Source organism: Haemorhous mexicanus, chromosome 1, assembly GCF_027477595.1.
Source record: "Haemorhous mexicanus isolate bHaeMex1 chromosome 1, bHaeMex1.pri, whole genome shotgun sequence".
Lineage (NCBI taxonomy): Eukaryota > Metazoa > Chordata > Aves > Passeriformes > Fringillidae > Haemorhous > Haemorhous mexicanus.
In genome coordinates, this window is record NC_082341.1 from 158,190,748 (window position 1) to 158,203,237 (window position 12,490).

The following is a 12,490-nucleotide window of genomic DNA, read 5'->3' on the forward strand; positions in this document are numbered from 1 at the left end:
TCCGGCCGCGCTGGGGGCGGGGCCGAGGTGACCCTGAGAGTGGGGGGAGGGGAACCCCGCCCCTCCCCTCTCCCCCGCCCCTCCCCCCTCCCCTCGCCCCCTCCCCCCGCACTTCCGGGGGCGTGGCCTCGCCATGGAGGGGGTGGGGGAGGGGCAGAGTCCCGGGGCTCCCGTCCCGTTCTCACCGATCGCCGCCATCTTGGAGAGGGGGCGGGGCTCAGGAGGGGGCGGGGCCGTCCCGAGCTGCCCTCAGCTCCCCTCCCCACCCCCAGCGCCTCCCCCTCCCCAAAACCGCGACCCCGCCCCCCTCCCTTATAGCCCCGCCCCATCCTCCCCTCCGGCCACGCCCCCTCTGCCCATTCCCGCTCGCTGCTCTCTCCAGCCAATCACTGCGCGGGGCGGTGAGGGATGGGCGGGGCCGCGTCCTCCCGCCCAATCAGAGCGCGAGGAGGGGGGCGAGCCCGCCGTTAGGGCTAGGCCAATGGGAAGGCGCGGGGGGCGGGGCCGCGGCTCGGCTGGGCCAATGGGGAGGCGCGGGGGGCGGGGCCGGGCGCGCGGCGGCGGCGGCGGCGGCGGCGATGGGGCTGCGGCGGGCGGTGAGGGGGGAGGGGCGGCACCGGGACCCCCCCCCCCCTTTGGGGACACCCCCCTGTCCCCTCCCCCCCTCTTTGGGGACCCCCTCCCCCACCCCGGGGTCACCCCCTGGCCTGGGGTCACCCCCTCCCCCACTCTGGGAAACCCCCCCGGAACTTCCCGGAACTTCCGCCGGGACCTCCCCGGGATCCCCTCACGGGCCCCCTCCCCCTCCCGGGACCCCCCCCAGTGTCACCTGAACCCACCCGGGACCCCCCCCCAGTGTCACCTGAACCCCCCGGGACCCCTCCCCAATGTCACTGACCCCCCCCCGGTGTCACCTACCTTCCCCCGGGACCCCCTCACGGGCCCCCCTCCCCCACCCGGGACCCCCCCCCAGTGTCACCTGAACCCCCCCGGGACCCCCCCCAGTGACACCTGAACCCCCCGGGACCCCCCCCCCAGTGTCACCTGAACCCCCCCCGGGACCCCCCCAGTGTCACCTGAACCCCCCCGGGACCCCCCCCAGTGTCACCCCCCCCCTTACCCGGGACCCCCCCAGTGTCACCCCCCCCTTACCCGGGACCCCTCCCCAATGTCACTGAACGCCCCCCGGTGTCACCAACCTGCCCTCGGGACCCCCCCCGGATCCCCTCACGGGCCCCTCCCCCCCCCGGGGACCCCCCCAGTGTCACCTGAACCCCCCGGGACCCCCCCAGTGTCACCCCCCCCTTACCCGGGACCCCCCCCCAGTGTCACCCCTCCCCCCACCCGGGACCCCCCCCAGTGTCACCCCCCCCCCTTACCCGGGACCCCCCCCAGTGTCACCCCCCCCTTACCCCGGGACCCCCCCCCCCAGTGTCACCTGAATTCCCCCCCCAGGACCCCCCCCAGTGTCACCTGAACCCCCCCGGGACCCCTCCCCAATGTCACTGACCCCCCCCCGGTGTCACCAACCTCCCCCCGGGACCCCCCACACGGGCCCCCTCCCCCTCCCGGGACCCCCCCAGTGTCACCTGAACCCCCCCCGAGGACCCCCCCCCCAATGTCACTGACCCCCCACCCGGTGTCACCAACCTGCCCTCGGGACCCCCCCCGGGATCCCCTCACGGGCCCCTCCCCCACCCGGGACCCCCCCCAGTGTCACCTGAACCCCCCGGGACCCCCCCCAGTGTCACCTGAACCCACCCGGGACCCCCTCCCCAATGTCACTGACCCCCCCCGGTGTCACCAACCTCCCCCCGGGACCCCCACACGGGCCCCTCCCCCACCCGGGACCCCCCCAGTGTCACCTGAACCCCCCGGGACCCCCCCAGTGTCACCCCCCCCTTACCCGGGACCCCCCCCCATTGTCACCTGAACCCCCCGGGATCCCCCCAGTGTCACCCCCCCTTACCCGGGACCCCCCCCAGTGTCACCTGAACCCCCCGGGACCCCCCCAGTGTCACCTGAATCCCCCCCGGGACCCCCCAGTGTCACCTGAACCACCCGGGACCCCCCCCAGTGTCACCTGAATCCCCCCAGTGTCACCTGAACCCTCCGGGACCCCCCCAGTGTCACCTGAACCCCCCGGGACCCCCCCAGTGTCACCCCCCCTTACCCGGGACCCCCTCCCCAATGTCACCTGAACCCCCCGGGACCCCCCCCAGTGTCACCTGAACCCCCCGGGAACCCCCCCAGTGTCACCCCCCCCTTACCCGGGACCCCTCCCCAATGTCACCTGAACCCCCCGGGACCCCCCCAGTGTCACCTGAACCCCCGGGACCCCTCCCCAATGTCACTGACCCCCACCGGTGTCACCAACCTCCCCCCGGGATCCCCCCTGGATCCCCTCACGGGCCCCTCCCCCACCCGGGACCCCCCCCCCCCAGTCTCACCTGAACCCTCCGGGACCCCTCCCCAATGTCACTGACCCCCCCCCCCCCGGTGTCACCAACCTCCCCCCGGGACCTCCCCGGGATCCCCTCACGGGCCTCTCCCCCCCCCGGGACCCCCCCCAGTGTCACCTGAATCCTCCGGGACCCCTCCAGTGTCACCTGAGACCCCCCTGGGACACTCCCAATGTCACCTGGGACCCCTCGAGACCCCCCAGGGACCCCCCCAATGTCACCAGGGACCCCCAGTGTCACCTGAGACCCCCCCCCACACCCCCTCAGTGTCACCTGGGACCCCTCCAGAGCCCCCCCCCATGCCCCCCAGTGTCACCTGTCCCCCCCCCAATGTCCCCTAGGAACCCCCCCCCACCCCCCCAGTGTCCCCTAGGACCACCCCCCAGTGTCACCCTGTCCCCCCCCCAGTGTCCCCTAGGACCCCCCTACACCCCCCCACTGTCACCTGGGACCCCCCCCCAGTGTCACCTGAACCCCCCCCAGTGTCCCCTAGGACCCCCCCACACCCCCCCCGATGTCACCTGGGACCCCTCCAGACCCCCCCCCATGCCCCCCAGTGTCACCTGTCCCCCCCCCCAATGTCCCCTAGGACCCCCCCCAAACCCCCCCAGTGTCACCTGGGACCCCCTGGGACCCTCCCAGTGTCACCTGGGACCCTTCGAGACCCCCCCCCCATGGCCCCCAGTGTCACCTGTCCCCTCCCAGTGCCCCCCAAGACCCCCCCAATGTCACCTGAGACCCTCCCAGTGTCACCTGAGACCCTCCCAGGGACCCCCCAGTATCACCTGTCCCCCCCCCCAGTATCACCTGTCCCCCCCCCCAGTGTCACCTGAACCCCCCCAAGACCTCCCCAATGTCACCTGGGACCCCCCTGGGACCCACCCAGTATCACCTGAACCCCCCCAGTGTCACCTGAGACCCCCCAGGGACCCCCCAGTGTCACCTGAGACCCCCCAGTGTCACCTGTCGCCCCCCCCCAATGCCACCCCCCCCCAATGCCACCTAGGACCGCCCCCAAGACCCTCCCAGTGTCACCTGGGACCCCCCAGTGTCCCCTCCCCCCCCCCAGGTGACTTTGGGGTCCCCCCTGACCCCGCCCCTCCCCCCCCCAGGTGCGGCTGCTGCCCCTCCCCCCCCGGCGACCCCCCGGAGAGAGCCCGAGGTGAGGGGGGAGGGGCGGGGGAGGAGAGACCCCACCCAAATTGGGGGAGGGGAGAGAGAGAGAGACCCCCACCCAAATTGGGGGAGGGGTGAGGAGAGAGACCCCCACCCAAATTGGGGGAGGGGAGAGTGACAGAGACCCCCACCCAAATTGGGGGAGGGGAGAGAGAGACCCCCACCCAAATTGGGGGAGGGGTGGGGGGAGAGAGACCCCCACCCAAATTGGGGGAGGGGCGGGGGGGAGAGACCCCCACCCAAATTGGGAGAGGGGCGGGGGGAGAGAGACCCCCACCCAAATTGGGGGAGGGGAGAGAGAGACCCCCACCCAAATTGGGGGGGAGAGAGAGAGAGAGACCCCCACCCAAATTGGGGGAGGGGAGAGTGAGAGAGAGACCCCCACCCGAATTGGGGAAGGGGAGAGTGAGAGAGAGACCCCCACCCAAATTGGGGGAGGGGAGAGAGAGAGACCCCAACCCAAATTGGGGGGGAGAGAGAGACCCCCACCCAAATTGAGGGAGGGAAGAGAGAGAGACCCCCACCCAAATTGGGGGAGGGGTGGGGGGAGACCCCCACCCAAATTGGGGGAGGGGAGAGAGACCCCCACCCAAATTGGGGGGTCCTGGGGGGGTCCCTGGCCCAAACTGGGGGGTCCTGGGTGGGTTTGGGGGGATCCAGGACCCCCGACCCAAATTGGAGAGGGGTCCTTGGGGGGTTCCTAGGGGGGATTTGGGACCCCTGACCCAAATTGGGGGGGGTGGGGTGGTCTGGGACCCCCACCCAAATTTGGGGGAGCTTTGGGGGGTCTCAGACCCCCGACCCAAATTGGGGGGGTTTTGGGGGGGTCCTTGACCCCTGACCTTTGACCTCTGACCCCTGACCCTGCTCCATAGGGGGATTTTGACCTTTGACCCCTGACCCCAGCCTGTGACCTCTGACCCCAAGCCTGACCTCTGACCTTTGCCCTTGACCTTTGACCTCTGACCTGTCCCTGCCCTGGTGGCCACTGTGACCCCTGACCTCTGACCTCTGACCTGTCCCTGCCCTGGCGGCCACTGTGACCTCAGTCACCCCTGACCTTTGACCTTTGACCTGTCCCCGCAGGTCCTCACGGGTTCCATGGTGGCCGTGGGTGTGTCCCTGACCTTTGACCTTTGACCTGTCTTTGTCCCTGTCCCCTCAGGTCCCCAAGGTGACCCTGGTGGCCCTGGGGCTGACCCTGACCCCTGACCTGTCCCCGCAGGACCTCGATGGCACTTGGTGGCCCTGGGGGTGTCCCTGACCCCTGACCCCTGACCCCTGACCTGTCCCAGTCCTCACAGGTCCCCAAGGCGACGTTTGGTGGCCCTGGGGTGTCCCTGACCCCTGACCCCCGACCTGTCCTTGACCCCTGACCCCTGTCCCCACAGGTCCCCACTGTCCCCTCGGCTGTCCCTGACCCCTGACCCCTGACCTGTCCCGTCCCCACAGGACCCCGGTGACCCCTTGGTGGCACTTGGTGGCCCTGGGCGTGGCCCTGGTGGCCCTGGGGGGGGTCCCTGGCCCTGGGGCTGTCCCTGACCCCTGCCCCCTGCCCTGTCCCTGTCCCCGCAGGTCCCCGGTGTCCCCTCGACTGTCCCTGACCCCTGACCTCTGACCTGTCCCCAGCGGACCTTGGTGGCACTTGGTGTCCCCTCAGGTGGCCTTGGGCGTGGCCCTGGGGGTGTCCCTGACCCCTGACCCCTGACCCCTGCCCTGTCCCTGTCCCCGCAGGTCCCCGCTGTCCCCTCGGCTGGCCCTGGGCGTGGCCCTGGGGGGGTCCCTGACCCCTGCCCCCTGACCTGTCCCTGACCCCTGACCCCTGACCCCTGACCTGTCCCTGACCCCTGACCCCTGCCCTGACCCCTTGTCCCTGTCCCCGCAGGTCCCCGCTGTCCCCTCGGCTGGCCCTGACCCCTGACCCCTGACTCCTGACCCCTGTCCCTGTCCCTGTCCCCGCAGGTCCCCGCTGTCCCCTCGGCTGGCCCTGGGCGTGGCCCTGGGGGGGTCCCTGGCCCTGGGGGTGTCCCTGACCCCTGACCCCTGCCCCCTGACCCCTGCCCTGTCCCTGTCCCTGTCCCCGCAGGTCCCCGCTGTCCCCTCGGCTGGCCCTGGGCGTGGCCCTGGGGGGGTCCCTGGCCCTGGGGGGGTCCCTGACCCCTGACCCCTGTCTCTGCAGGTCCCCGCTGTCCCCTCGGCTGTCCCTGACCCCTGACCTGTCCCTGACCCCTGACCCCTGACCCCTGACCCCTGCCCTGACCCTGTCCCTGTCCCCGCAGGTCCCCGCTGTCCCCTCGGCTGTCCCTGACCCCTGACCCCTGACCCCTGACCCCTGACCTGTCCCTGACCCCTGACCCCTGACCCCTGCCCCCTGTCCCTGTCCCCGCAGGTCCCCGCTGTCCCCTCGGCTGGCCCTGGGCGTGGCCCTGGGGGGGTCCCTGGCCCTGGGGGGGTCCCTGACCCCTGACCCCTGTCCTGTCCCCGCAGGTCCCCGCTGTCCCCTCGGCTGGCCCTGGGCGTGGCCCTGGGGGGGTCCCTGGCCCTGGGGGTCTCTCTGGCTCTGGCCGAGCCCCCCCGGCGGCGCCGGGCGCGGCTCCTGCTCGAGGGGGTGGGCAGGTTCTGCAGGTAGGGGGGGCTGGGGGGGTCCTGGGGGGGGGTTTGGGGGGTCCTGGGGGGTCCTGGGGGGTTTGGGAGGGATTTGGGGGGTTCTGGGGGGGTTTGGGGGGGATTTGGGGGATCCTGGGGGGGTTTGGGAGGTACTGGGGGGGGTTTGGGGGAGTCCTGGGGGGGATTTGGGGGGGTCCTGGGGGGGTTTGGGGAGGTCATGAGGGGATTTGGGAGGTACTGGGGGGGGTTTGGGGGGTTTGGGGGGGATTTGGGGGATCCTGGGGGGGTTTGGAGGGACCTGGGGGGGGTTTGGGGGGGATTTGGGGGGGATTTGGGGGGTCCGGGAGGGGTTTGGGGGGGATCTGAGGGGATTTGGGAGGTACTGGGGGGGGTTTGGGGGGACCTGGGGGTGTCCTGCGGGGGTCCTGGGGGGGTTTGGGGGGGATTTGGGGGGGTTTGGGGAGGTCATGAGGGGGTTTGGGGGGGTCCTGGGGGGATTTGGGGGGGATTTGGGGGGGGTTGGGAGGTCCCAGGGGGGCTTTGGGGGGGTCCTGGGGGGATTTGGGGGGACCTGAGGGGATTTGGGGGGATTTGGGGGATTCGGGGGGATTTGGGGGGGATCTGGGGGGGTCCTGAGGGGATTTGGGGGGGTCCTGGGGGGCCTTGGGGGGTCCTGAGGGGATATGGTGGGATTTGGGGGCTCCCAGGGGGGGTTTGGGGGCACCTGGGGGATTTGGGGGGTTCTGGGGGCGGTTTGGGGGGTCCCAGGGGGGGTTTGGGGGCACCTGGGGGAATTTGGGGGGTCCCAGAGGGGATTTGGGGGGAATTTGGGGGGTCCTGGGGGGATTTGGGGGGGTCGTGGGGGCGTTTGGAGGGACCTGGGGGTGTCCTGGGGGGGCTTGGGGGATCCTGGGGGGGTCCTGGGGGGGCTTGGGGGGGATTTGGAGGGTCCTGGGGGGGCTTTGAGGGGATCCTGGGGGGGTTTGGGGGAGTCCAGGGGGGACTTGGGGGGGGCTCAGAGTAGATTTGGGGGTCCCTGGGGTGTTTTGGGAGGGGTCCCAGGTGGGTCTGGGGGTGTTCGGGGGGGTCTCAGGTGGGTCTGGGGGTTTGGGGGGGGTCCCAGGTGGGTCTGGGGGTGTTTTGGGGGGATCCCAGGTGGGTCTGGGGTCTCCGTGACCCCCCCGTGCCCCCCCAGGTCCCTCTCGGTGGGGCCCCTCCCTGATTTGGGGGAATTTGGGGGGGATTTGGGGGTTTTTGGGGGTCCCAGGTGAGTTTAGGGGTTTGGGGGGGGGTTGGGGGTGTTTTGGGGGGGTCCCAGGTGGGTCTGGGGTCTCCGTGACCCCCCCGTGCCCCCCCAGGTCCCTCTCGGTGGGGCCCCTCAGAATTTGGGGAAATTTGGGGGGTCCCAGGGGGTGTTTGGGGGGTCTCAGGTGGGTTTAGGGGTTTGGGGGGGGTCTCAGGTGGGTCTGGGGGTGTTTGGGGGGGGTCCCAGGTGGGTCTGGGGTCTCCGTGACCCCCCCATGCCCCCCCAGGTCCCTCTCGGTGGGGCCCCTCCCCAGATTTGGGAGAATTTGGGGGGTCCCAGGGGGTTTTTGGGGGGTCTCAGGTGGGTTTAGGGGTTCGGGGGGGTTTGGGGGGGTTTTGGGGGGGTCCCAGGTGGGTCTGGGGTCTCCCTGACCCCCCCGTGCCCCCCCAGGTCCCTCTCGGTGAGGCTCCTCAGAATTTGGGGAAATTTGGGGGGGATTTGGGGGTTTTTGGGGGTCCCACGGGGTTTAGGGGTTCGGGGGGGTTTGGGGGGGTCTCAGGTGGGTCTGGGGTCTCCGTGACCCCCCCCTGCCCCCCAGGTCCCTCTCGGTGGGGCCCCTCCCTGATTTGGGGGAATTTTGGGGGGATTTGGGGGTTTTTGGGGGTCCCAGGGGGTTTAGGGGTTCGGGGGGGTTTGGGGGGGTTTTGGGGGGTCCCAGGTGGGTCTGGGGTCTCCGTGACCCCCCCGTGCCCCCCAGGTCCCTCTCGGTGGGCCTCCACATCTCCCTCGATTATTGGTGGACGACCAAGGTGGAGCTGCGGGGGCTGGCCCAGGTGTGGGGGGGGGGCTGGGGAGGGGTCCCGGGGGGATTTGGGGGGGGGGTCTCAGAGGGAAATTGGGGGGGGATTTGGGGGGTCCTGGGGGGATTTGGGGGGGATTTGGGGGGGATTTGGGGGGTCCCAGGAGGATTTGGGGGGATTTTGGGGGTCCCAGGAGGATTTGGGGGGGAGTTGAGGGGTCCCAGGGGGATTTGGGGGTCCTAAGAGGGATTTGGGGGGGTGGGGGGGTCCCGGGAGGATTTGGGGGGGATTTTGGGGGGTCCTGGGGGGATTTTGCGGGTCCCAGGGGGGATGGGGGGGGTTGGGGGGGATTTGAGGGGGTCCTGAGGGGATTTTGGAGGTCCCAGGGGGGATTTTGAGGGATTTGGGGGGTCCCAGGAGGGATTGGGGGAGGTTGGGGGGGATTTGGGGTGGTCCTGGGGGATTTTGGGGGGGGTGGGGGGGTCCCGGGAGGATTTGGGGGGGATTTGGGGGGGTCCTGGGGGGATTTGGGTGGTCCCAGGGGGGATGGGGGGGGGTTGGGGGGGATTTGAGGGGGTCCTGGGGGGATTTTGGGGGGTCTCAGAAGGGATTGGGGGGGGTTTGGAGGGTCCTGGGGGTATTGGGGGGGGTTGGGGGGGTCCTGGGGGGATTTGGGGGGGGGGGGGTTCCCGGGAGGACTTGGGGGGATTTTGGGGGGTCCTGAGGGGATTTTGGGGGTCCCAGGGGGGATTTGGGGGGGTTTGGAGGGTCCTGGGGGTATTGGGGGGGATTTGGGGGGGTCCTGGGGGGATTTTGGGGGTCCTAAGAGGGATTTGGGGGTGGTGGGGGGGTCCCGGGAGGATTTGGGGGGGGGTTGGGGGGTCCTGGGGGGATTTGGGGGGTCTCAGAAGGGATTGGGGGGGCTTTGGGGGGTCCTGGGGGTATTGGGGGGGGTTGGCGGGGTCCTGGGGGGATTTTGGGGATCCTGGGGGGATTTTGGGGTCCTGGGGGGATTTGGGGGGGGTGGGGGGTCCCGGAAGGATTTGGGGGGATTTTGAGGGGTCCTGGGGGGATTTTGCGGGTCCCAGGAGGGATGGGGGGGGGTTGGGGGGGATTTGGGGGGGTGCTGGGGGGATTTTTGGGGGGTCCTGGGGGGATTTTGGGGGTCCCAGGGGGGATTTGGGGGGATTTTGGGGGGTCCTGGGGGGATTGGGGGGAGGGTTTGGGGGTCCCAGAGGGGTTTTGGGTGGTCCCAGGTGGGACTGGGGGGGGGTTGGGGGGTCCTGGGGGGTCCCAGGAAGGATCTGGGGGGGGCCAGGAGGGATTTGGGGGGATTGGAGGGAATTTGGGGGGGTCACACCTGTGTCACACCTGGGTCACACCTGTGTCACACCTGTCACACCTGTCACACCTGTGTCACACCTCTATCACATCTATCACACCCCTGTCACACCTGGGTCACACCTGTGTCACACCTGTCACACCTGTCACACCTGTGTCACACCTCTATCACATCTATCACACCCCTGTCACACCTGTGTCACACCTGTGTCACACCTGGGTCACACCTGTCACTCCTGTGTCACACCTGTGTCACACCTGTGTCACATCTGTCACACCTGTCTCACCTGTGTCACACCTGTGTCACACCTGTGTCATACCTGTCACCCCTGTGTCACACCTGTGTCACACCAGTGTCATACCTGTCACACCTGTGTCACCCCTGTGTCACACCTGTCTCACCTGTGTCACCTGTCCAGGACAGCCCGGGTTACCTGGTGGCCATGTCGCTGTGTGTGTCACACCTGTCACACCTGTCTCAGCTGTCTCACCTGTGTCACCTGTCACACCTGTCTCACCTGTGTCACCTGTGTCACCTGTCCAGGACAGCCCGGGTTACCTGGCGGCCATGTCGCTGTGTGTGTCACACCTGTCACACCTGTCTCACCTGTCACACCTGTGTCACCTGTCCAGGACAGCCCGGGTTACCTGGCGGCCATGTCGCTGTGTGTGTCACACCTGTCACACCTGTCTCACCTGTCTCACCTGTGTCACATGTGTCACCTGCCCAGGACAGTCCCGGTTACCTGGCGGCCATGTCGCTGTGTGTGTCACACCTGTCACACCAGTGTCACCTGTCTCACCTGTGTCACCTGTCCAGGACAGCCCGGGTTACCTGGCGGCCATGTCGCTGTGTGTGTCACACCTGTCTCACCTGTCTCACCTGTCTCACCTGTGTCACCTGTCCAGGACAGCCCGGGTTACCTGGCGGCCATGTCGCTGTGTGTGTCACACCTGTCACACCTGTCACACCTGCCTCACCTGTCTCACCTGTCCCACCTGTGTCACCTGTCCAGGACAGCCCCGGTTACCTGGCGGCCATGTCGCTGTGTGTGTCACACCTGTCTCACCTGTCTCACCTGTGTCACCTGTCCAGGACAGCCCCGGTTACCTGGCGGCCATGTCGCTGTGTGTGTCACACCTGTGTCACACCTGTCTCACCTGTCTCACCTGTGTCACCTGTGTCACCTGTCCAGGACAGCCCGGGTTACCTGGCGGCCATGTCACTGTGTGTGTCACACCTGTCTCACCTGTCTCACCTGTGTCACCTGTCCAGGACAGCCCGGGTTACCTGGCGGCCATGTCGCTGTGTGTGTCACACCTGTCTCACCTGTGTCACCTGTGTCACCTGTCCAGGACAGCCCGGGTTACCTGGCGGCCATGTCGCTGTGTGTGTCACACCTGTCTCACTTGTGTCACCTGTCTCACCTGTCTCACATGTCTCACCTGTCCCACCTGTCCAGGACAGTCCCGGTTACCTGGCGGCCATGTCGCTGTGTGTGTCTCACCTGTCTCACCTGTCACACCTGTCTCACCTGTGTCACCTGTCCAGGACAGCCCGGGTTACCTGGCGGCCATGTCGCTGTGTGTGTCACACCTGTCACACCTGTCACACCTGCCTCACCTGTCTCACCTGTCCCACCTGTGTCACCTGTCCAGGACAGCCCCGGTTACCTGGCGGCCATGTCGCTGTGTGTGTCACACCTGTCTCACCTGTGTCACCTGTGTCACCTGTCCAGGACAGCCCCGGTTACCTGGCGGCCATGTCGCTGTGTGTGTCACACCTGTCACACCTGTCTCACCTGTGTCACCTGTCCAGGACAGCCCGGGTTACCTGGCGGCCATGTCGCTGTGTGTGTCACACCTGTCTCACCTGTGTCACCTGTCTCACCTGTGTCACCTGTGTCACCTGTCCAGGACAGCCCGGGTTACCTGGCGGCCATGTCGCTGTGTCACCGCCGCGCGGGGCAGCGCCTCCTGCAGGGGGCGCTCTCCAATGGCGGCCTCTACGTCAAACTGGGCCAGGGGCTCTGCGCCTTCGACCACCTGCTGCCCCCCGAGGTGACAATGACACTGCGACCCCTGGAGGACAGCGCCAGCCCCCGGGGACACCAGGAGGTGATGGGGACACTGGGGACACTGGGGACATTGGGGACACTGGGGACACTGGGGACATTGGGGACACTGGGGACACTGGGGACAGTGGGGACACCGGGGGCTCTGCGCCTTCGACCACCTGCTGCCCCCCGAGGTGACAATGACACTGCGACCCCTGGAGGACAGCGCCAGCCCCCGGGGACACCAGGAGGTGATGGGGACACTGGGGACATTGGGGACATTGGGGACACTGGGGACACTGGGGACATTGGGGACATTGGGGACATCGGGGACACTGGGGACATTGGGGACACTGGGGACATTGGGGACATTGGGGACACTGGGGACATTAGGGACATTGGGGACATTGGGGACACTGAGGACATTGGGGACAGTGGGGACATTGGGGACATTGGGGACATTGGTGGCTCTGCGCCTTCGACCACCTGCTGCCCCCCGAGGTGACAATGACACTGCGACCCCTGGAGGACAGCGCCAGCCCCCGGGGACACCAGGAGGTGATGGGGACACTGGGGACACTGGGGACATTGGGGACATTGGGGACATTGGGGACACTGGGGACATTGGGGACAGTGGGGACACTGGGGACAGTGGGGACATTGGGGACGCTGGGGACAGTGGGGACATTGGGGACATTGGGGACACTGGGGACACTGGGGACATTGGGGACACTGGGGACAATGGGGACACTGAGGGGACATTGGGGGCTCTGGGGACACTGGGGACACTGGGGACAGTGG

The 12,490-nt window shown here is 68.7% G+C and overlaps 1 protein-coding gene across 1 annotated transcript in view; it reads left to right on the top strand.

Annotated features, from left to right (window-relative positions):
• The first annotated feature begins 563 nt into the window (after positions 1–563).
• ADCK5 (aarF domain containing kinase 5) overlaps positions 564–12,490 on the top strand; it is a 44,961-nt gene continuing 33,034 nt past the window's right edge. The window contains 5 exon segments of the mRNA XM_059868660.1: positions 564–596; positions 3,575–3,624; positions 6,126–6,263; positions 8,249–8,324; positions 11,550–11,750. Of these exon segments, the coding sequence (XP_059724643.1) occupies positions 579–596; positions 3,575–3,624; positions 6,126–6,263; positions 8,249–8,324; positions 11,550–11,750 (483 nt within the window). The 5' untranslated portion in view covers positions 564–578.